Source organism: Oryctolagus cuniculus, chromosome 6 (genome assembly GCF_964237555.1).
Source record: "Oryctolagus cuniculus chromosome 6, mOryCun1.1, whole genome shotgun sequence".
NCBI lineage: Eukaryota > Metazoa > Chordata > Mammalia > Lagomorpha > Leporidae > Oryctolagus > Oryctolagus cuniculus.
Window position 1 is genome coordinate 40,440,350 of NC_091437.1, and position 25,626 is coordinate 40,465,975.

Below are 25,626 nucleotides of genomic sequence, written 5' to 3' on the forward strand. Positions count from 1 at the left end.
GTCACAACCAACTACAAAGCATCAAGTCTTCCAAGACTGACATTGGCATGTCAAATAGGACTGGGGGCACTAAGGAGAGAGAACATGAGAGACTTCCAAAGAATAGCACCTATGCCAATTGTTTAGGGAACTGAACTGTCTGGCATGCAGTTAAAGCCTCTGAGGCTGAGAAAATGGGAAAATCACCTTCCACCAGTGCCCAGTCTTTTTACCAACTCACGTACTAGGTATTGTAACTGTCATACTAACAATGCCCAAAGGCTCTCCATTGCCTGCTAAGAATTTAGTGGCCTCCAGATCCTGACCCTGACTGCTTCACAGTTTCATCTTCCCCCACCCTCTGTTCCCAATCGTGTACCAGACTCAGAACATATGGCATCCTTTCCTGCCTCCAGCCTTTTCTGGTGCAGTTTCCTTTGTTCACATATCTTCCCCAGCCCTTAGTTTCTGTGTGTAATCCCCCATCCTTAACAGCCAGCTCTTTTGAAGCTTTACTGGATCTGCACAAACAGACACACTGATTGCTTCCTGCCTTGTGCCCCACTGTTGTGTTCACATCTCTATTAGAGCACTTGTCATGATCTACTTTGGGGGACAGTTGGCCGTGTTCATCTGTCTTCTTCTTCTATCAAATGCCCTGCCTTGAGGCAGAGACCACATTTGACTCGTTGCCATATTCCTCAGCACCTGACACCCTGTCACATACAGAGGAGGTTCTCCACCAACATTTGTATTGGAGAGAATTTCCAAGAGAAATGGGATAAACAGTTGAACCTAAATGTAATTTGACCTAGATGCTCAAGCTTGAGATGTGTTAAGTTTCATGTATACTGAATCACGGAACAATTGTATATTTTGTAGATCAAGGGAAGCTACTGACCATATTGAGCAGGACCAGTGACACAGATATATATTTTAGGAATATAGACTGACTATACAATTTATAACGATCATAGAAAGTACAACTTTTTGACTTAAGTGCCCCTCCCCCCCAGTTAGCAAAACAAGTTTTACTTATTACAGGTGGGCACTAAGGTTTTGCTAATTAACCCTTGTAAAGGGATTTGAGATCTTCCTCTGAAAGATGACATAAAGTGTGAAGCCTTTGGTGACAGCCTAATTATTATTATTATTACCAGGCACAAAGCTCAGAGAACTTAAAGGTCTCCAGGTGACATTCAAAATAGTATGAGAAAAAGTGCAAATGGGGAAATTATAAGATCGAATCCCTAAATCACATTCTTAAGATTAGCAGGCACCTTGGAAGTGATCTTTCCTGATTCAATTCTCCCAGCTTCCCAAACCGAGGCTTGCAACCCATGTGCAATGTCCCTGCCCAGTACTCACTGCTGTTAGAGCCTAACAGTTAAAAGGTTGGGCCTGATGATAAAGTTCCCTATATTTAAACCCCCAACCTCTTTCTTGTTAGCAACGGAAACTTGGATAAATTATTAGCCTTCAGTTTCCTTATCTATAAGATGAGCATGAGATTTTCTACACAGGGGTTGTTTTGTTGTACAAATAAGTGATGTATGTGCGTTTCTTGCCATGATCCCTGACACATGATGGATGACAGATAAATGGCTTTTAAAAATCACTTGAGCTAATTAATAAATATATGTGAAAGTGAATAAGAAATTATCAGGCATCTGACCTTATTTAGGGTCTCCACTGAACACATCAGGCACTTCTTGCCAACTCCAGCTCCCACGGCTGTGATCTGAGTGTGTGTGCTTATGCAGTCTTGGTGAGGGAAGTGAAGAATCTCATTGGATAGGATAAAATACCCTATTCAAGAGGCAAAGCACCATCAGGCCTAAAGTGTGTTCTCCCTCTGTCCAACTAAGAAAAAGGTGGACTTTCCCTCAGGAGGGTTATCCTGGGAATCCTGACCAGAGCAATGTGTCTGCTGGTAATAGCCACAGCATTCAAGTTTATAGATACAGTCATGTACCCTAGTAGGTCTATAACTTATGGTGAAATCCATGTGGCCTCAGTTTCTCTATCAATAAAACAGGACTCATAGCCACTGCAGAAGGTTGGTGTGACAGAGATAACACTGTGAAACTGCTTCATGAATGGTAGAGTGCTCTGTGACTGCTGGTGACTGCTGCTCCACAACCTACCCATTTGCCCTGAACACAACTGTTCTACAGCTCATTTCAATGGGAACCCTGTTTCTAACTTATACTCAACCTGATCAGCATCCAGAAACAACTCAAAGAAGCCTGAATCCTCTCACTAGAATCCCTGCAAAATGACTCATGTAATTGCTCTGTGTAAGTATCCTTAGTCTTTATTGTACACCCACACAATTCTGATGCTATAGACTCCTGTGAAATGCAGGAAAAAGGGGGAAGGGGACCTCTTGTTAATGCCTGGGGTTTAAGAGAGACCACCAGTGTGGTAGACAGGAACTGCCAGATACACAAACCAACACACCTGCCCATCATTCTAGATCCTCTCATTGTCTTTCTGCCATTCTTTCCATTTGGAGAGGGGAAAGATTCCTTTTATTTTTCCCTTTAAAATTTCCTAGGAGGGATTTCTAGGGTCTTCCCCTCAGGAATTAGTTGTAGGACTAATTGGGCCAGTGGAGTACAGAAGATATATCCAGCACGGCCAGTGCGCTCCTAGAAAAAGTGACCTAGATCAAGCAGCTGGTGAATTCGTGGATAGAGGGCTAGTGTGGGGACCCCCTGCCACCTACTGACTTGCAGCTGAACCCACATTCTCAGTAGCAACAGCCTTGGTTGGGGCTGGAGGAGGGAAGAGAGAGAGCTGAGGAAGGTGGGGGAGGGCGAAGGGGACCCTGGGGTTGCTCCTTTCAGGATCCAGCGCCAGGAATCACCCCCACCCACCCACTGACCCACCTGTCTACACACGTAGCAGGGAGGATCAGTTGGGGATGGGGTGGCAGGGGTGACAGGTAGGGGAGATGGCTGTGCAAGTCTGAGCTGCTGCTCGGCGGGTATTAGCAGGGAGCTAGCTGCCTGTGTGAGTGTGAGGGGGAGAGCGAGAGCGAAAGCGCAAGGGAGGGAGAGAGAGGCTGTGAGAGGAGAGGAGAGGGAGAGGGAGAGGGGGAGCGAGCGCTCCAGCTAGCATGAGGACGGGCTTCTCTTTCCCTGCTCAGTTAATCTGGCTGTCAGTTGGTGTTAACGCTGCAGTTCAAGTGCGTGGATTCCAAGGGAAACAGACAAACCTCACAGAAGGAAGGAAGCAAGCAAGGAAGGCAGGAACTGCAGGAGGAAAGGGACAGCAGAACAGCGAGAGGAATAAAGGGAAGGGGGGGGAAACACCAAATCTATGATTGGACCTGGGCTTCTTTCTCGCCAATGCAAAAAGGAATATGCAGCACATTTTTGCCTTCTTCTGCACCGGTTTCCTAGGCGCGGTAGTAGGTGCCAATTTCCCCAACAATATCCAGATCGGTGAGTGAGAGGGGCAGCTGGGGAGGGACTTTCTGGGTCTGGCCAGGGTGGTTTTTTTTTGGGGGGGGGGTCCGTGCTGCCCCTCCCCAATCCAAGCTGTTGTGCTTGGCCATCCAAAGCTTCCCGGCAGCAGTGATGGGAGAAAGACTTAGGCTGCCAGCGAGGGGAGGGGGGCTTCTCTGGATCGCATGAGGGACAGAGGGAGAAGTGTTTACCACCATCCCCCCACCTGCACACACACACACACACACACACACAGGTACACATGCACACCACTCACACTCCCGACAGAAGCATGTGAAATGGAGGAATCACGCTTCGGAGGAGAAGCAGCAGGCTGTGGCATGGAATGGGGTGGTGGGTGTTTAAGGAGTTAACTCTGTTGCTTGGTTGACGGTGCTTGGCTTCACTTATTTATATAAATATGTATGCTGTGTGTATTTACGTGTGTGATTCCATATTAGATATGCACATATCTATTCAGTTGATGGAGGCAGTGATTTCTTGTTCTCTAGAGGAGGAGAAAGAGACCCTCTAAAAGAAGGAGTGATGGGTGCTGGGTTTATTGCAGCCACTGAAATAATGCCAGAGGCCCCCCCTGGAAGGCAAGGGGGCTCTCTCTAGCTCTGGTCTCTAGCTGCCTTCTCTTTGCTGTCTGCCATGCTGAACTGGTGGTCTCCACTCTCCCCAACCTAGAACTTCCTAGCCAGCCTTTTCTCCTTCCTTTCAATCAGCCATCCTCTTAGATCTCCTGTCCACAGAGACTGCCTTTCTTTTACACACACACAAACACATACACACATGTTCCTTTCCCCTTCCTGTTTGCTGTCCTCAACACTGGGCTCCCTCCTGTCAACTTGGAGGCAGGTTTCAACATGCTCGTGCTGTTTGGTCCCCATTTCCCTTTCTCAGTTTTTGGGCTTCTAACCTCCACCTACACCCCTCGCATTCATAGGCGAGCTAGCAAATATTGCTACTCCTAATACAGGGGAAAAGCAAAACAAACAGGAGCAGTGACATCGATAGCAAAGCATGCCCACAAGGGACTGGGGCTTCAGTGTGACCAGCATATCAGTGCTGCCAGTGTCCTGGAATCAGGGAACTGTTTTGCCTAAAGGCACCTTGCTTGGCTTAGTTTCTTCTTTTTTCCGCTTATAGCGAGGCAGGTCTCCTAGGGAAAGTTCCCAGTGCTGGTAGTTTGTCTTCTCTGTGTGTGTGTGTGTTGCTGGGTGGGATGTGTCTGTGGGAGAATATGGGGAAGTTGGCATTTTCTCAGGCACACATGTGTTGCAATACCTGTCTCTTTCGGCCTAACAAGCTGGCTCCCAAGGTAGTTGGAATGGCCATGGAGGAACTTGCTTTGTTTCTTGACACCTGTTAAGCTACATTCACAAGTGCATAGGTACATGTGTGCTAGTGCCTTACACGCAAAACTTCCTGCCTTTGCAAGACACTTGCCTTGCAGCCCAGCCTGTAGCTTCATACCTCCCCACCCCTTCTCTTTCATTCATTGTGGACAAGGAGGAAGGGGCAGAGAAGTGTTTGGGGTGTGGTCATCTGGGAGGGAGGATGAAACATCAGAAGCAGAATTATTTTTTCTTGTTACTGTTTAAAATGGAGGTATATATACATGTGGACATCACTCTTACCTGTAGCATTGTTTATGCTTGTACTTATATATGGCCAATACTTCAGTGACTGTAAATGCTTGTCTAGTGATATCTGCACTTGCTCTCGCCAAATATATCTGTGTGTATCACCATGGGTATGAAGGCTTGGGAGTGTTTTGTATATGTGTAAATGGAATGTTTGCTCATTTATTGCTGCAGATTTTTCATCATATTTAAAACCAACTTGACTTTTATTTACTGGTTCTAAAAAACAAATATGTGTCCACTGTATAAGAACTTAGGAGTGCATTCTATTGGGACCATGATTCCCACTGGACATGAGATAAACTTTGGTGTAAACATTCATTCCAGTTAAATCTCTGAAAATAGCTGACTTTCATTTACCGAAGTTTATTTGTTTATGTGGCCATAGTAAATACAAGTGTAAGCCATGTACTCGTTTCTTAGAACAGGAGCTGTGGCAGGCACCTTTCAAGTGCTTTCTCATTGAATGGAGCATTCATATTCTGTTGACATTCTTAAGACCCCACATCCTTGAAAAGCAAAATCTATCATGCAAACACACAATAGTAACCCCTTATGTAACAAGCCATTCCTGGGTAGCTGGGATCAGGAGTGGTGAGAGAAACAGAAACACACTATTTGCACAAATTCAAGAGTTTTCAGAGGAAATGAAGAATAAAACTTAGGAGCAATAAAGTTGTTGAATTGCACTGAAACCTTGGCAGTACCAAGGCCAAAAGTATCGAAATAAATGATTATAGTTCTGGAGAAGCCCATAGGGTCACAGAGCTAGATTTCAGCCACTCTGCAACATTTATCAGCCCCTACTTCCTGTAAGGCTCTGGGGTGAAAGCTGGGGCCCACACAAGGCAACTCTGACACAGTGAGGCTCCATGTGTATGCAAGAGCATAGGCCTCCCACGTGGTTCGTGAGAGAGAAGAAGGAGACAAATGCCGCCAGTCTCCTCTTTTCTCTGACCTTAGCTGAGGTGTGGGGTGCACAATCAGTCCAATGTTTGAGCAGACGGATAGACATCAGGGGGCCTTATCACATAAAAACTCATCTGTAGAAGTTTAAACCTCTCCATCCTGTTGAGTCTCTCCAACTCTTACCCCTCCCACTGAAGGCCATAACGACTGAGTGTGGTATAGGGAAAAGAAAGGGGCTCATTTAGGGTGGGCTGTTGAACCAAAACCTGTCTCTAGTCCAAATACCATGTCGCATTTTTCTTTCCTCATAGGGGGATTATTTCCAAACCAGCAATCACAGGAACATGCCGCTTTTAGATTTGCTTTGTCACAACTCACAGAGCCCCCAAAGCTGCTTCCCCAGATTGATATTGTGAACATCAGTGACAGCTTTGAGATGACCTATAGATGTAAGTAATTGCTTCTATTTCTGAGATTTCTTCCTGCTACAACTGTGAAAGGAGGGCCTGTGGGGAGGTGGTGGTGTTGCAAAAACGACTTGACTTGTCATTCGTCTTCATAAGAGAAAACCCTCCAAGAAAAATTTCAAGAGCCTTTTGAGTGATTCCAGCAGTTGGTATTTTAGATCCTGCAATGCTTCATGGGAGGGGTTTGCTTTTTCACCATCAGCCAACTTTAAATGCCAGCATGATGGGCACTTAGGTTGACTGCTTCTCTCCTACCTCACTAAGGTTTTCTGGTTGTGTTGAGAGGATTTCACACATAGGAAACTTCTGAGAGATGTAGAACTAAAGGTTCTGACTTTTGGAGAATGTGATTTTAAATGCTTAAGAAATTTCTAGTCTAAGGCTAAAAGGAGAAAGTAAATGGCCCTGTAGCTTGATAAGAAAGAGTAGAAGGGAAATTGTATAGCTGGGTTCCCATTTTTGGAAGTGATCAATAATTATTGAAACCTGGTGCCTTGATTATTTCCAACATGGTCTTGGAGTGATTGATTGCTCATGATATAGGTTGTAAGACAGCCTTTGAGCATAAAGTAAAACAGAAATGACCTCAAGCAGGAGAAGGGAAAGCTAAACCTCTGACATCAGAATTGAATGCATTATAAAAATGGGGAGGAAAAAACGAAGAATATAGATTTTTTTTCTGGAAACTAGGACTGAAAAAGAACCTATGTCGTTGTAGGATTTTCATTTTATGTCAGATGAAAGCATAAAAATTAATCAGTAGAAAAAAAAGAGAAACTTCACCTCCAGGGATTAAGTTCAAGTAGAAATTTTTGGCAGGGAAGTGCAGGCTAAGTGGGTAAGAACAATTTGAGGCCCACAACTGTATGAAAAGGGGACCACAGGATTTGTGAGCCACTGTTGACTTGGGTCCTTCTGCTGAGTTGTGGATGATTGAAGGGACAGAATGTATTTCCTTCATCTTTTCCTTATATTCTTACAAGGATTCTCTCAACAGTTTAAGCTGAACATGCTTTTTAAGTCTCAAAATAAAAATCCAAGATTTTCCCTTTCCTTAAGACCACTTTTAAGATAGTGTTTCTATGAATTTCAAGAATATATTAGATTTCACTTTTTGAGGACTTGCCATGTATCAAGAATGATGATAAGTGCTTTTTAGACTCTTAGAGTAACATTCATTTCCATTTATTAAGCACTGACTACAGCCCATGCAATGCACTAATTGCTTTTCATGTGTTAGCCCACAGGAGCTTTGAACAGCGCTCTGTTATCTTCCTTTTAGAGAAGAGAAAACTGAGTCAGCAACAGGTTTTGTAACATGCCCAAGGTCACCCAGGAAGTAAATGTGGGTCTGTGACTCCCTGGGCACTGAGATAAATGCACTAATCAATCAACTACAGTGATACACCCAAGGAGGGAATTGTCAGGGGTCCTGGAAGGCAGAGATTGGATAAAGAAAATAAGAGCAGAAACTTAGTATTTCATTTGTATCTATGATTTTGCACAGGTGTGGCTCACTCAATAAACAAAACAGCCGTTCTGCATTGTAATAATGCTGAAGTAGAAAATCTTATCTACTCTGTTACCCACCAAACTTAAAAAAGAACTGAGACTTAATTCTTGAATGATTGTTTTGATGAAACCATCTTCTTGAGAAGTTAGAATACCACTGAGAAAGTATTTAGCTATTAGATAACCTTTCATTCCTTTTGATAGTTTAGAGTAGGGTCTATGAATGGAGAATTTGGGTGTGGTTATCAATTTATCTATAAATCAACTGTGTACTAATATATTTCCCAGGGAAAGGCTCCACAGCTTTGTGATATTCCTTAGCTTTTGTCATTCTCTCAAAGAAGTTCATTACTCAAGAAGGATTACTTGCTTAGAGAATCAAGAGGAATTAATAATAGCTGGCATGTGTACTTACTCATTCTGTTAAGAAATGTCTACGGCAGAGCTTGGTGGAAAAGGATGTTAACTACTCTCCAATGTCAAGATGCTGACTGGCAGGACAATACAATAAAAGACAAAAGTAGGAAGAAAAGTTATAAGGCAAAGGATGCTGCTTCTGTGTTATTATCACAGCCTAAGACATGATCTCTAATGAAATTGTTGGCTATTTATCAGGGAGGAAGAAATATGGTACAGGGAATGCTCTTTCTTGTGGTCAGTGGACTTGGATCAAATGGATCTGGATTCTTGAACTTGATGCCTTCTATACACCAGTGTACAGTTTTTCTTGAGTTCCCACCTTGTTAATTTGATAATTTTTAAAATGTTTCTTCAAAGCCATAAACTGAGATGGATTGGAATGTAGAGATGATAAAATGTCTTTGTTTTCAGATAACTTACAATCTAATGGGGGACACTGGTGTACAGATAATCTGAAAAGCAATAATGTCATTTTGTGCTTAGACCTTTGCTTTCTTTTAATTCCAAGATCAGTTGGAGCACTGGGCAATTTGGGTGGAAATGGTGGCACCATAATTCCTGCTTACTGGAAGAATATCTATTAATTTTTGTGTGGGGCTAGGGAACACTTTAAGGTTATGCTCATTGTCACCCACTGGTTTGGAAAAACCAATCTTACATCTGTCTCAATTTATTGAGTAAAAGAGGTCAAGGGAGCAGAGAAGTTCTGGTCATAATGGCTTAATTATTTAAACAAGAAAAATGCCTTGTTCAGTTTTAATTGCATGTGCTGTTTTGAAATCAGAAGTTACCATAAATGAATGATCTCAATCCTACCTTTTCCCATATGTCTGCTGTCATTTTTCCCCTATTTTGCTATTCATTATCCCTCCACCAGAGGGTAGAGAAGGGAAGGCAGAGGAACTATTTCTGCTAGACGTGTTAGCAATGGGATTAAAAAGGAAGAGTAGTGGTTATAGAGTATGGAAAATGGAAGACAGGAATCATAAACACCACTGGTCAAGTTGAGAGTCTGGTATCCTCTTGGCATTCAATCTTTCTTGGTTTCTTTGTTCACCATTATTAAAGAGTGAAGTCATTAAATCAACAATCATATGGCTTGGGATATTCTCTGAGTGGTCTTTCAAGTCTGTAAGGATAGGGCGGGGAAATCTCTTCATAGAGAAATTATGTGCTAACCAGCTCTCTGGCCTATCTCAATGCTTTTGTGGTAAGTGCAAATAAAGGAATGAATGAGATGCCTATTGGGGTTCATATTAAAGGTATAAGGAACATTGTTGCAACTTAATTCTTACCTTCTCATTCTTTCATCCATTTATTCATTTAATAAACACATGCCTAAAGCTTACTTCATGCCAGCCATGTGCCAGATGCTAGGAATATCAGGAGCAAGGAAGACAACAGAGTCACTTTGCTGATAGAGCCCACAGTTTGACCTGCAGGTCCTTCAACTTCACTGCATATAAAATGCTTCCAGGGAGTTTGATTAAAGCAAGACTCAGGATGGACTCTCTACTCCCTGAATCAGAATATTCAAGAGCAGACCCGGGAGGAATTCTGCAGTAGTTAGTATGAGGATCACACTTTGAGAAACTCTTTAAAAATTATTCCATTCCTCCAGCAAGCATTTCTGAGTTCTTAACCAATCTCTGGCATGATGTTAAATGCCAGATATGCAGAGAAAAGTAAGACACATTCTCTTGCCCTGGAGGACTTTATCCCTAAAGGAGCAGACTGTCCTGTCAGGAGAAAATTAAAATGCAATGTTCTAAGTCCTACAGCAGTAATTTGCATGGAGTGTAGAGATGCCAAGAGGAGGGGAGTTGGCCAATGGGAGGGTTTTGGTTGAAGTGAGTCTCAGGTGTAAATGGAAGTTTTCAAAGACCAGGTGAGGGAACCCGAAGGTGGGAGAGATAGTACTTTCCAAGCAGAGGGAACAGCACACACAAAAGCACAGAAGACACTTTACATTGTTGTTGCCTTGGTGAGATTCCAAGGGAGCCCCCATGGTGGACTTCTCATTTGCCATTTATCAAATGCTGCACAAAGGTTGCCAAGTGACCAACAAGCCAGTACAGCATCAGAGGTGGATATTGTGAGCCCACTTACTATTTAAGAATCATACAGTTTCATACAAACTTGCGTATCTTGCCTCTCCTACAATTTCAATACATCTGGTAACAATGGGACCCAGGTCTATGTACTCAATTTGCTGGGATGGAACAGAGAGAAGCCCATCTGGATGTCCTCCTTCCCATCTGACCCATTTCTCCAATTTGTCTGCTGCTTCCTGAAAGTGTTGAAATTACATAGCTTGTTTGAGTTGTCCTGCAGTGTTTGCTGTGGTTATGCCTTCAAAGAGGTACAGGTTTGTTCTACCATCAGAACAGGAACTGCTTGCACCATAAGTCCCCACATTTCTATAGTTTGGCATTGCTGAGAACATCTGGTAGTCCCCCTAATACAAATGAATAACTGTCTTCAGGAGCCAGGAAATCACACAACATAAAGATGCTGGGAGCTTAAGTGATGATCAGGTGTCGAGTAGCATCCTTAATTACTGTGAGGTTTCCTCTGTTGTGGACCTAGTTGGGAAGCTCAGGGGCATTCTAACAAGACTCTGGCACTAGCAACAGACAGATGGCCTCTTAGCTCTTGTCTGAGTATCACTCATCATTTTCAGAGTTGCAAATGAACAGTCCAAACTAAGTCAACAGGCAGACTTGTTTTATTTGACCTGCACAATATTTGTCAAAATTTGGCACACAAATCAAGATTTCTGGCTCTTTTGAAACAAACTTAGGGCATTAAGCAACACTGGATCCACATTCCTGTTCATCTCCTGTTAGAACTGAGAGGTGCTACTCTCTTTAAAGTATAATCTCTTAAGTTTATCAAAGTTGTCTTTACTTCCTGCGATACATAGAGCCAGTATAAACATACTATGTTGATTGGCCCATCCTGTAAGAAGGACAACCTGTTCACTTGTGATTTATATCCTGTAGCATCGATCATTATATCATTATAATATATATTATTCTCCCTGTAACAAAGAGTAAAGAACATAAAAGAATTGTAACTATTGGTCTCAAAATTAGTTTGTCTAGCAGGGGTGGAAAATATCCAGCCCATAGATCATGTAGGGAGTGTGAAGTCATTTGGTCTGGGCCTGCCAAGGCGACCACAGGTTGGACTTGAAATGTAATAAATCTATAGCAGGCAAATTTTTAATATGGAAATGTTCTATGGCCTGCAAATGATGTTACATTCAATTGGCCCTTGGCAAAATAAAGGTTCCCCACCCCAGTGGTTGGTGGTGGGTAAACAAGGATTATTTTGAAGACCTATGGTATACAATATACTTTCAAAATGCTGTCTTATTTATATTTTATAGCAATCTCTAAAAGTTATTTTGCCCATTTTATAGACAATGTTACTAAGATTATGTCTTCATATTTTGCACTAAGAGACTAAACTAGGATTTGGAGCCAGTTTTTGGCACTCCTAAACTCAACAAACTTTCTGCTTTTGAAGATTTGTGACTATATGAACACAAAAAAAGTGAAATCGCAGAGAAAGAGCCCAAGAGTAGAAGTTACCTAGGAAAGATATGGTTTAGGATTAAAACTAAGACTTCCATGGAAGAAGCTTTGGCTGTAGATAATGAAGACTTACTGAGTTATTGGGGAAGGAAAAACTTGAACAACCACTGAAGGGTCAAGCATATGCTCATGGTAGAATGACAGGAGATTATTTTGAGTGGGTAAAATCACAGTATTCCTCCCCTACTCCCCTCAACCACCATTGCACATGCTTGTTTTCATGAGGTAGAGAGTTCAGAGTTTGTCATCTGCAACTGCATTATGCTCTCAGTTTAATAGCAAGTGATTAAAGTTCTCTGGCTGATGTTACAACATGAGTTTAACTCTTCTATCTTTGCCTGTGTCCTCACATTAAGATGCTCAAGTGAAAACCTTTTTCTAGGTTGAATCTTGTTTCTTATTATAATATTGATTATATTGGTCAACATTTCATCACTATATCAAAATATCTAAGTTAAGCTGCTTATGACGGAAGGAGATTTATTTAGGCTTATGGCTTTTGGAAGTTCACAGTCCAAGATCACTGGTTTGAACATCTGATGAGGCTGGGATATGACAATAGTGGAGACTGCGTGGGGGAACCATCATGCTGTGAGCTATGCAGTGGACTCAGAATGGTGGGGCCCGACTCAGGCTTTTATAGCCAGCCATATCATGAAAATTATCTCTCAAGCATATGCTCCCAATGCCCTAAGGACCTGCCCATGACAACTATCACCTAAACACAATAATTGGGTTAAGTTTTTACCTTCTCAATTATGACTTACAAGGTTTAGTATCTCCATGAGTTTGGGACTCAAATTATGTTCAAATAATAACAGTGATCAGCAGCTTTTCTGTATAGAAAAGTATTTGTATATCATTCTCTAATTTAAAAACCTCTGATGAGGGGAGTGACATTACCACTCCTTCCCAGATGCTCAGGATATGGAAAACTAATAAGATTAATTTATCTGTTCATTCATTCATTTGAAACATGTTTATCATGGCCTTCTATGGGATATATGCACCATCACAGCAGACAGAATTTATTATTACAAAATTCTCTCCCACTGAATCTACATACGACCTCAAACTCCTTCTCAACACAGCATTCTAAGCTGTGACTACATGTTGCTCAAGCTGATGCAGACATGAAATCCATTTGCCGTAACAATGCATTTCACTAGGGATTGAAGAAAATAAAATGTATTAGACACTGAGTCTCCCTTTAAGGGGCTCAGTTTCTTATTGAGGAAATAGGTGTGAGCTGGTTTAAGGAATAGCCTTTTATCTCTTGTACTTATTCGGGGGAGGAAGGGAAACTCCTGCTTGGAGGAATCTAGTCTTCCTAAAACAAGAGCATTTGAGTTGAATTCAAAAAGGTAGGTAGAGTACAGACAGGAAGAACATATGTAAGTATGTAAGATTCAGTGCAGTGAAAAGTATGGTCAATTATTATTTGAAGATATGAAATCGAATGCTGGATTACCTTCTTGAATTGGTAAGTGTGACTTTGGAGAAACACACCCCTCTCATGCTTATTTATAAAATGAAGCTCATGATCACCAAAGGTCATTCTAAAGCTATTATATGCTAAGCTGAGAGAATATGAACAAATCCAGGGGGAAAAAACCTCTCCAGGCTTTGGTCGGGGTGGGGTCTCGTAACTAAATGGGAATTTAAAGAACGTTCTGAACCATCTCCTACCCCCACCAGCTTGAACAGCCAGGCCACATTTTATATGCAAATATAGGAGTATTATACCTACTGTGGGACTATGGGCCTCAGGCACATTCATTCACTATTTCACACATATTACTGAATGCTTACAATTATGGACAAAACAGAAAGCAGCCTTGTGCTCCTGGAGCTTTTACCAACTAGTAAGGGATATGCAAACGAGTGTATCACTAGAGGTTCTGATAAGCGATCTATAAGAAAGGACCATGATCTATAATAAACGACCCAGCTCTGGACAGCAGTGAGTTGCTGTTGAAGCTGAGAAATGAAGACTTTGGTCAATGTAGTGTAGGGATCAGGGAGAATATTCTAGAAGAAGCCTCCCTGGCAGAGGCCTGGTAGGGCAAGATATTGGGAGAATGTGGACTAGAGAAGGAGGCAAGGACCAGGCCTGCAAGGCCCCATTACAGATTTTGGTCTGTGGCCTAAGAGCTGTTGGAAACTGACTGAGAGATTTTTCAGCAGAGAAATGCCCTGTGTAGAGTTCTGTTCTCTTACCAGGAACCAGATGCTTGAGAACACTTTGCCACATTCACATTCCCCGGAGATTTGAGTCTTCCATGGCAATGGCCTTTGCTCTTTCATTCTTGAAACCAATTTGGGATGAAGTTTAGCAGATGAGCAGAGGGACAGGGAAGGGGGAAGCTAATGGCTGGGTGAAGGGATGAGCTGTGGTTCTATGTGGATCTGTGGGTATCCATGGGTGTTTGTGGAAATCACTTATCCGGCACCAGGCCTGGACATCTGCCAAGGCTGTATGAATCAGGGAATCATCTAGAGCCCCCATTTATTTCATCAACAGGGAAGTCACACACGAAACTGAAATTGCAATCTCTGGTCAAACCAGATGACTCAGTGGTCCTAACATCCACACTGTTATGCCTCCTACTTGCATCCACAAACTGCTCCTTCAATATCTTGCTGTTGAAATTTTGTCCTTCTGGTCAGTACTAGCTCTTATTTCAGTTCTTCCACTGAGCCTGCCTTGCTTTCTCATGTTAATGGCCTTCTTGGCCCCTTGGCCCTTTATACTTCTCTATAGCAATTGTCGCATTTAGCTCTAGGTTTTAGTCATTCAGACTCTTGTCCTATATGCCCAACTGCACTAAGCAACTTGAGGTCAGTGGCCTTGTTTTCTTCAGCTTGCCATAATAGCCTCTACCACAGAAGTGTTCAGTCATGCTAGTTAAAGGAATGAATGAATGAATGAATGGTGCAGATCATATAACAGCAGTTGCAATGATGAGAATAAACCTGATTTATTGCTTTGTACAACAGTAATGCTTTGATATTATGAGCTTTGAGAGTTCCAGCAGTCTGTGTTGTAAATTCCTATGGATGGCGATTATTGTGTAGCTGGAAAGTGATGGTGAAAAACAGGTGTAAGTCATACTGAAAGCTCACTCCAGTTCCTTCTGGACTATTTTCATGAAGGGTCCTAAATAAGGTATAAAGTTCCACTTTCTAAGTGAAGGATTGCAGCTCCAAGACCTGGTTTTGCCATTGATGCATGAGCCTTGTACGGCTCGTACACGTCTATTTTCCTCTTTTGAACCTCGGTTTCTTTCAAAAGATGGTAATAATGACATCAAACGTATGTGATTACTCCAAGAGGGGCCAAAGACAATGGGTTTCAAATCAACTTTCCATATAGCAAAGTGCCATGAGGTGGGCGCTTTTATTCTCCTCCTTTCACAAGTGAAGAAATGGAGCTCTTGGAGGGAGACAGGGGAGCAGTCCTCATTTGAGTTTTCTCTTTCAGTGCCTAAATACCTACAGGTTGCAGGGGCTTTCATCACCCTGTGGACTGCCAGGAGTTCCCCTCCCATGCCAGCAGCATGCCTGTTTTTACATCAGCCTGCACTGATCAGGCTGCCTTTGTCACACAACCCTCTGCCCTTTCAAGCTGCCTGTGGTGCTTCATGCAAGCTGTGGTCAACGTGTGCCAGGCACTGAGGTTACTGGAATTCTCCCTCTGCCCCTGACTGCGCTTGCGTCTTTGGTGTGTCCCTGCCTGCTGTTAGAGCACAGGGAAGCCCAAGGTATTGACAGGCCCAGGACTCAGAGGATGCAGGCAACACTGGAGTTAATGACGCAGTTGGAGGCTAATGAAATTGACACCCAATGGTGAAGCCTGTTTCAGTGAGTTTCATTCTGTAGAATCTCTAGGATAGAAATGAACTTTTTGTTCATAGCTTTTATTTTGTGTACAAAAGTAATATATGTATTTAGAAAGTCATGGGAACACAAACTTGTGTACATACAGTACTAGAGATAAACTTTTTATCAATCTATCAATTTAAAAATTAATATATTTATTTAATGTCTTAGAGTATTCTTAACTTACTGTAACAACTGTAATTCTTTTACAGTGACACATTCCTAAAAGCAATCATTCCAACTGTACATATGTACCTTAATTTAAGCCATTTATTATATATCTAGTTTTTTGAATGTTTTTCTTAAAAAGTTATGATTATTCTGATTTTTTGTCTATTTTATTTTGATTTTAAGAGCTTTCTAGACCAATAGAACATTAGCATATGCAGAATTTGATATAACTTGTTCAATGCCAGCTCTGACAATGAGTTATAATATGATCTTGAAAGTTTTATTTCCAGTTTAGTTTCCAGATGTACAATACAAGGTGAAAATTATTAAAACAAGCAAATACCATGAACTAACATGAAAGAAATGGAAAAAATCAGAAGTGCTAGGCAAATACAGGATAATGTAATTATCCAGGCTTCCTATCCATTAACATAAATGTACCCTAAGTACAATGTGACTAATTAATCTTTAGTATTTTCCTTTGAGGGTGGTCATTATCTATGAATGTGGATGGAGAAACTGAAATCTTAAGGCTAAGTTTATCCTAAATCCAAATATGTTGCAACACTAAATCTGAAAGTATCTCTTCTCATTTATGATTCAGTCCATAAAAATGAATCAAATATGTGGGTCATAGGGTGTTGTTGGCTTAAAAAAAAAAAAAAAAAACCACTGTTTATAGGGACAAAGGAACAACTTCATTTAAGAGTGACACTCAAGAATCCTGGGGGGTAGGTGACAGAAATCCGACTAACTGGAAAGTTTTGAGTTCAGGTACCCATACAGTTGGATTAAAGGACTTGAATGATGTCATCAGAGCTGAGGCATGTACTCTAGCTTTTCTCCTGACTGGCCTTACTCTCAGATAAGCATGTAGCACACATAAGATCCTAGCACTGTCAGCCTTTACCTGTCCAGCTCGCAGTCCACTGGAAAGGGCAGTTCTCTTTCCCAGTATTTCCACAAAAGTCCTAGGCATGTGGTTACTGAATAAAAACCAGGACATCCTACTCATTTCTGAATATGACACAGTGGGCAGGATATTATGGTTTTTGGTTAGCCTAATCTAATGATCATTCTTAAGCTTAAGTGATTAGAAGAACTAAGTGACTGACTGTTGATTTAAATCAGCCAACACAAAATACAGTCATGGACTTGATAATATTTCTTTCAATGACCAAACCATATATACAATGTTATGTACCATATCAAAGCATATGTAGTAGGCTATGCCATTTAGTTTTGTGTGAGTATACTGTGTGGTGTTTAAACACTAACAAAATTGCCTAACAAAACATTCTTCAAAATGTGTCCTTGGCCTTAAGAAATGCATAAGGGGGAAAAGTAATTTCCACAAATAAAGTCAAGGTGCTAATATCAAAAAATGGAAATCTCTGTGAGTGAGATCCCAGTGGAAAGAACAGGTCTTCAAAGAGGGAGGTGCCTTTCTCTGAAGGGAGGAGAGAACCTCCACTTTGACTATGACCTTGTCTAAACAAAATAAGAGTCGGAGAACTCAAGGGGCTTCCATAGCCTTGGAAACTCATGACTGGTGCATAGGGAGATTACTGATGCCATAAACAGGAGTGTCAATTTGTAAAGTCAACAACAGGAGTCACTGTGCACTTACTCCTCATGTAGGATCTCTGTCCTTAATGTGCTGTACACTGAGGCTTAATGCTATAACGAGTACTCAAACAGTATATTTCACTTTGTGTTTCTATGGGGGTGCAAACTGTTGAAATCTTTACTTAATGTACACTAAACTGATCTTCTGTTAAAAAAAAAAAAAAAAGAAAAGAAACTATCAATTCCCAACTTGACTCTCACTGGGATTAAACATGACAATAGGTCTGATCTGATTTCATCATCATTTAAAAAAAAATCATCTATTATTTTTCACTTTATGTTTCTGTGTGGGAACAAACTGTTGAAATCCTTACTTAAGGTATACTAAGCTGATCTTCTGTATACTAAGATAATCGAAAATGAATCTTGATGTGAATGGAAGGGGAGAGGGAGTGGGAAAGGGGAGGGTGGTGGGTGGGAGGGACGGTATGGGGGGGAAAGCCATTGTAACCCATGAGACGTACTTTGGAAATTTATATTCATTAAATAAAAGAAAAAGATAAAAAAAAAAAAAAAAAAAAAAAAAAAATGGAAATTGGATACTCAGTGGGCAAAATAATACAGATGTCCTTCCATTCCACATTTCTTCAGAAGAGAGTATTCAGAGTGGCTGGAAGTTAGATTAATACAAAGGGTCAACATACTAAGCCAGAGGAGCCATCAATAAGAGAAGCATATACAGGATTCTGATGGATACGGCAAGCACAGAGGTTAAAGGCTGAAACTGAGGCTGATGAGTCATTCAAAGCCGTGAGGTGCTTTTGATAACCCCTGCCAGTTGGAAGCAAACCCGTGTTCATGAGACACTTTAGGAAATGCTGTCCACCCACATGGGTATGACTGCGGGCATGTGTAGTCCCTTTAGGCTACTCTTTGACAATACATTGGAGTTGCAATCCCTAAGATGTCTGGTGTTTCTGAGGCACCTAGACTCTCTTCCAGTGTCCAAGACATCTGCTCCATTCACTGAAGCTATTGTGCACTAACTCTTTAACAGTCCCAGTTGGAATCTTGGCTGCAAATCTGATGAGCCCACACCACCAGATGGTAAGTTCTTCTAATTGGTTCCATTCCCTCTGGTTTTTGGCAGAAATGAAACCTTCCTTATGCATGAAGAGGGTGTGCAGGAGAGTCAGTATCAAATGAAGGAGGCTTTAACCTCTGTTAAAGAGGTAGAAATCTAAAGCTGGCCCCAATCCATGGCAAATAGGGTGGTATGGCTTTTTCAGATTAGGTCACAGATTTACAGTGAGTTGAAGTCCTAGCAGTGATGAGAAATAGAATCACAAAGGCTGGAAAGTAGTTTAGCTAAAACATCAACTGATTTAGAAATGATTTATTTATTTGCTCATTGGTATTTGTGAAGCATTGTAGTAGAGGAGATTATTAATTGGCAATTGTTCATCTCTCCCCCAAATTCCTTGGGAAGAGCATACTTCCTTGTTTTGTTAATCTTATGCCTGTTCATGCGACTTGGTGACTCGCTTTGGAAAACCAGATGCTAGTTGACATGTTTCAAGCAAAGGCCATGAGAAGAACATGTCCCACAGAGCCTACTGCTCCCAGAAGAAAAAGAAATACAAGCAGCATAGGTGCCCCAGTCAACCTACCAAACAAAATCCAGAGTGGAGCTGTCCTAGCTGATCTACATAACTATTAACATCATAGTAAATGTTCATTACTATATTTGATTGAATTTGGCCATAGTTTCTTTTGCATCATTAACTGAAAAATACAAGCAACCGCTGTGCGTCCCACAGTTTCTAGGCAGTGGAGGAACACTGCAGAATGACAGATATAGTCCTGGTCTCCATGGAGCCTGTATATTTAACTAAGAAGATAGGCAATAAATACATTCACAAATGAAAAACTAGAGTTATTACTAGGGCCATAAAGAAAATAGGATGTGATGATAAAATCGGTGTGGTAGAGAAAAACACCTATTTTGGAAGAGGTAGTCAGGAAAAGCTCACCAAGGAGTTGACTTTTGAACTCAGTCATAAAGCTTGGAAAAGAGCTAGACAACAGTAAGAGCCCCTGTGGAATGTGAAAAATCAGCTCTATAGACAAGGTGCATTGAAAATCTTGGCCCAGACAGAGGAGAATGAGGTGCCCTGGAAAAAACTCCCACAAACTGGGTCACTTACTTGGCTTAGGGCAGATGCTGCCTTCTTTCTGGGATGTGAGTACGAGTCAAGGGCTTGAAATGATGCATTTCATGCCAGTGCTCAGTAGCCACAGAAGTGGAAGCCACTGAACATATTGCAAGGCACAGCGTAAGCTTTTCTTCTTAAGGCATTCCAAACAGAGGTGATGGGACAGGCTGTACTTGACTTGGCTCCAGAATAGTCAAGAACTGTCAGTCTTAAGGATGGCAAGAGGTGTATGTGTGTGTGTGTGTGCATGCGCGCACTTGGACATATGTTCATTCTTTCATAGAAGAGAAAAGTGAACTACAATGGCTTCTAGATTTAATTCCAAGTGGGTGATTATAAATAGGACTCAGAGATTTAAATTATGTGTGAAGGAAATGTTAAACTGAAGAACTTCATCTCAGCTCTGTGCCAAATTCCATTTGTTAACTGAGGTAGTTAATTAGGGAAGAGTATCTTTTGAGCAAACACAGTAAGCTGTAGCATCCCTAACCTATCCTGTAAAGACTATGGAGATGTTAAAGGTACAAAAAAGATCAGAGAACATCTAAGGCAAGGCCTCCATTTAATCTTCATTCCAGGCACGGGAAAGTCAGAGTGCTGGAGAATGGGACACTCATAAAGCATCACGTGGTGTTTAGAAGCCAAGTAGTTTACTAGTTTTCAGTACATTATTTAAGGTAAACTTCTCCCCCTACTCCTTTTTTTTTTAACTCCAAGTCCATTCTGAATACTTTAAAAGATGGTTTATGCTCTATTTTAATGATTCTATTTCTCTAGGATTATTGTTTTTATCAAGAAATATAGCTACGCACATGTTTGTGTCATGCAGCCCAAGACCTTGGGAGTCTTCACATCCCTTCCCCAAAACCCTAAGCTTTGTGAGACTATGTGCTCTTCAACTCTGCTTTTAGAGCCCTCTCTGATTTCTTCTCCTTTTTTGTGCCTTTCCATCTCCCCCCTCTCCAAGATTCTTGCCTCTATGCTTTGAGTTCAACATGTCAAAACAGACTTGGCATCTTTTATTGTCAAAACCATTGCTCTTCCCTCACTTTAATTCTATTAAATCATCTAAGCTCAAAATATGAGTATGCTATTGTCTTCCCAGGTTTTGCCATACTCTCCATTGAATAGATACAATGTATTACTGAATTTTCCAAAAAAAAGAGAACACTAAGTGAGAATGATTTTGTATATTCAACGAACAGAAAGATAATGCATGTTGAGCAGAGTTGGGCAGACTATGATAAGGAATTGAAGTTGATTTTTAAAAGATTTAATTAATTACATATTTGAAAGGCAGTTAGAGAGAGAGAGAGAGAGAGAGAGAGAGAGAGATTCCATCCATTGGTTTACTCCCTAAAGGGCTGCAGTGGCCAGGACTGGGCCAAGCCAAAACTAGGAGCCAGGAATTCTAGCCAGGTACTTGGGCCATGTCTGCTGCCTTTCAGACACATTAGCTGGGAGCTGGATCTGAAACTAAGCAGCTAGGATTCAACCTGGCATCACGGGTTGTGTTTTAACCCATTGTACCACAATAATGGCCCCAAGGTTGATTTTAAATACAATAAAATTACTAATGGATTTTAAGCTTGGGAGTATAGTTACATTATTTGATTTTTTTTTCAATATCATTCTACTTCCTCTGTAATGAAGGGACAATTGATAAACTGATGTGAAAACTATTTATTAGTTTTTTTGCATAATAAGTAATATCTTAGTATCTTACAACTTTTTAAATCTTCAATTTGCATGTTGACAACAGTTCACCTATTCTGGATTGGGTTGAACTCCAAGAAAGTTAGGTCTGCCCATGTCTCTTTGCTTTAAGAGCGAAGGTGGAGAGGCAGCAATTATCTTCTCTAGAAGATCAGACACGAGAAGGTAAGCTTTATTATGCAACTATATACAAATGCTCTGTTTGGATCAAGTCTTCTCTGATAGTCCATTGGCTCAAGTACCTGGCTAAACCTAACACTCAGGCAGGAAATTTACTCTGTGTTTGAAGACAATCACAAAGACTCATGAAAAAGGACATAACTGTGTAATTCTATAACAGTAATCTAGGTTTTCACAGAGGGGTTTCAGGGAGACCAGGTAAGAGAGGTGCCTGCAATAGTCTAGATGACAGATGATGTTGGTTTGGACAAGATAGTGGCAAAGGAAACTAAAGCAGTAAGATCTCTGGTGTATTTTAAAGATGGTATCAATAGGATTTAGTGATGAAATTAATGTGAAGAATGAGATAAAGAAAAAAATATCCTTGTGTTTATTTCCAGTTTCTCAGACAATATCACTGTCCTGGAAGATGTTTCTCATTCTTCAGTGTTAGGTGATTTTTTTTTCCCTTTATTTTACTAGCTGCCTTTCTTGTATTTTATCGATCCTTTTGAGTTTTTACTTTCTGTCCTTGACCAAAGGTTGTCTCTACTGTTAGGACCCTAAGCTCTTTGAAGGTGGGACAGTGAGATTGTTTGTATTTACAACACAATTACAAGAGAAGAACCTCAATAAATACATTCATGCTAACAGTTAAAAATAAAAGAGGCTGGCACTGTGCCATAGCAGGTAAAGTTGCAGCCTGCGGTGCCAGCTTCCGATATGGGCACCAGGTCACCAGGTCGAATCTCAGTTGCTCAATTTTCAATCCTCCTCCCTGTTACTGCACCTGAGGAAGCAGTGGAATATGGCCCAAGTGCTTGAGCCCCTGCACCCATGTGGGAGACCTAGAAGAAGCTCTTAGCTCCTGGCTTTGGCCTAGCACCACCCTGGCCATTGTGGCCATATGGGTAGTGAACCAACAGATGGAAGATCTCTCTGTGCCCCTTTCTCTCTAACTCTGCCTTTCAAATTAATAAGTAAATATTAAGAAAATACTTTATAAAAATAGTTAAAAGCAAGGACTTTGGAGATACTTTCCTATATGTGATCCTGTGTAATCTTTATAATTAATTTATTCTCTCAAAGGTGTGCTTTCTGATTTCATAAAGTGGTAGTGATAACACATTCCTCTTAGAGTTCTTTGGATTGAATGAAAGTGCTTAGCATAAGGTCTGGCATAGAGCAAGTGCCCCATAAATGGAGCTATTGTTGTTTCTTCAATTTAATTGTGATGACAAAATTCTTTGGAAATGCCCTCCAGAGTTTTCATCAGGAAATCAGTGTTCCTGTTGAAGTGAGTAGCAGGGAGAATAAAAATGCTAGGATGGGATTTTGTAATATAGTTAAGAGACAAGTAGATCTCAAGTCTCTTTGATGTGAAAATGACAGCAATGACAAACCCCCAAAATAGAACCAATTTGCTACTTGTTTTCTTTTACTAGCTGCCAAAATAATTCTTTTAGTTCTATAGGTCTTGCTTAGAGTCTGCTGCCTTAAAATAATGAAATTAATTTTAAATCAGGGCCTGGTCTTACTTGGAAAAATGAAAGCAATATAGTTTATCTACATATATAGCTAGTCTTTGCCGGCATGGAATATAGGACAACATTGACTAAATTGTTAGAGGAATGAACTGCTCTGAGAAAGTAATTTTTAGGATGAAACTGAGGATTAAACAGAAATTTAGTTTAAAAAAAACATTTGTAATTGAGACAGTTTCTGGAATGTGCTGTACAGATTCTTTGCCTTAGAAAGATGACTGTGTTGATTCTATTTAATGCTGACTTGATCACAAGTATCCTGCAAACCCAGGGGTCCTTGTGAACAGACTGTCTAAGGTTGTAGATCGGAATGTGAAGGTTGGGGTGAAATAGCCAGAAGAGATCATGGAACTGGTGGAGAGTTAACCTGGTGAATTTGGAGATTTGCATGAGGATTTCAGTAGCCCTTGAAGATACATTTGGAGAAGCAGGCTGATTTCAGAATAGGAGAAGTTTTGAAGGCCGGAACAAGTATTTCAGGGGCAGAATGATAAGTTAAAGTTCCATAGTTAATATTCCAAAGATCCTTTTATAAGAAAATAAGGATGATTTTATTTAGCAGTTATTAGACTAATCCTCCACAAAAATAAAGTTACCGGATGTCAAATAACACCAAATATCCCCATGTCTGCATAATGAATTTCAAAGCCTTGGTTCTTGAAGGGCTTTAGGAATTCATCCAGTTGATGCTTCCCATTAACTTTGGTGTTTTTATGATGTAACTAGGTTTTCCTTGGGTCTGAAAGTGATGAGGGAAAGTTGCATGGTCATAAACTTGGCCATAGCTTGGTCAAGCCAAGTGAGAGGCCGAGATGTTATTTTTTGGGATTTCGAGAATCTTTGTGTGTTAATGCATCTTGTTTATAAAAAGTCCATGTTTCCAAGCTCTTCCTTTTGCTCTACTGCCTAGTATTATCTTGTTAGAGTCAATGCCTAGTTGAATTCTTTTTTACACATGGTGAAAATAAGGCCCGTAGAGTACAAAGGGATTGTTTGCAGTCAATGAGTGGTGTGGTCATGATTCTAACATGGGACTTCTGAGCATCAAACAAGTCCTCCTTCCATTCTTCCAGGCTCTCTAGAAAATTTTTGTGCCAATACTCCAAACAGTTGTGCCCAGAACAAGAAATTACTGGTGCTTTCAGAAAGAGCTGGCAGACTTGGTACGAACACCTGCCAAATTGGCAGACTAGCCTTGCTGCTGTGTTTCTTTTTCTCATCCTTGCAAAGCCAGTTCTGAGAACCTACCTTCTGACATCCACCTAGGATCTAACACCCAGCCTCTGTACTGCTGTTAGATAAATAAATAAACCAGCCCCAAATTTGTTTCAAAAAGAGGCAGGTTAAAAACAAGTTATTTTTAAAGCAACATAGAACATAAATATCAAAAATTGAAAAGGCAGTTTTCATAGAGAGGCTGAGGAGGAGATGCTGAGATATAGTAAGGAAGGTGACAAGATTGGGTACGGAGTTTGCTGTGCCTTAGGGAAGAAATGTTCATTTTGGACCAGGCTTTTATCTGGTAGAATCATGTCTATTCATACAGACACTGTAAAGAAATCTGGTGCAGGCATTTGGCCTAGTGATTGGGACACCAGTTAAGGTACTTGTGTCCCATCCTGGAATGTCTGGGTTCAACTTCTGGTTCTGGCTTCTAATTACAGGCTTCATGCTAATGCAGACCCTGGGAGGCAGTGGTGATGGCTTGAGTACTTGAGTACTGTTACATGGGAGACCTGGATTCCATTCCTAGTTCTTGCAGCCCTGGCTGTTGTGGGTATTTGGGAAATGAACCAGCAGATGGAAAATCATTATCTGTTTCCCTCTCCCTCACCCTCTCAAAAAAAATATATTTCTTTCCTAAGAAAGAAAGAAATCTGGTGATTGATCCTACTTTGCCTTGAGACATAGTACTTTATAGGAAAGTTAGAGAAATATTTGTGCAATGAGCACAGAGCATGTTTAGATGGCCAAAGGTAAAGTTATAGAAAGTATTTCCAGTTAGGAATGGTTGGAAACTCTGAGAAGGAATCTTAGACTGAGTGTGGGTGAGTCTTCAACCCAAACTTCTATATGGCCCTCGATGGGAAAAGATGGCCTTTATTCTGTGTGACAGACCAATAACCAGCAGGTATTGTTTGACAGAGGTATTGACACAGGAATTGGTTGGCTCACCATGACAGAGCCTACCTTGAGAGCATGGACTGGCTATCAGTAGTGAGGGTTCTCTTTATCTGGTTCTGGGACTTTTCCAATAAACCTGACTCTTTCAAAGACTACCCAACCACCTCCACCTAATGACCCAGCAGCACCTGTGGCACTGTTGATAAACAGTTATCTATTGGATTCAAACTTACCTCTTCAGCATCCCTT

General features: G+C 41.0%; 1 protein-coding gene and 1 long non-coding RNA gene across 3 annotated transcripts in view; one reads left to right on the top strand and one right to left on the bottom strand.

Moving 5' to 3' along the window:
- LOC138850202 (uncharacterized) overlaps positions 1-25,626 on the bottom strand; it is a 162,484-nt gene that overhangs the window by 133,530 nt on the left and 3,328 nt on the right. The gene's annotated exons all lie outside the window — the stretch shown is intronic.
- GRIA1 (glutamate ionotropic receptor AMPA type subunit 1) overlaps positions 3,038-25,626 on the top strand; it is a 321,742-nt gene continuing 299,153 nt past the window's right edge. For both annotated transcript variants that reach the window (XM_002710325.5, XM_002710324.5), the window contains exons 1-2: positions 3,038-3,431; positions 6,307-6,444. In XM_002710325.5, coding sequence (XP_002710371.1) covers positions 3,350-3,431; positions 6,307-6,444 — 220 coding nt within the window. In that variant the 5' untranslated portion in view covers positions 3,038-3,349. The remainder of the gene's footprint in view (positions 3,432-6,306; positions 6,445-25,626) is intronic.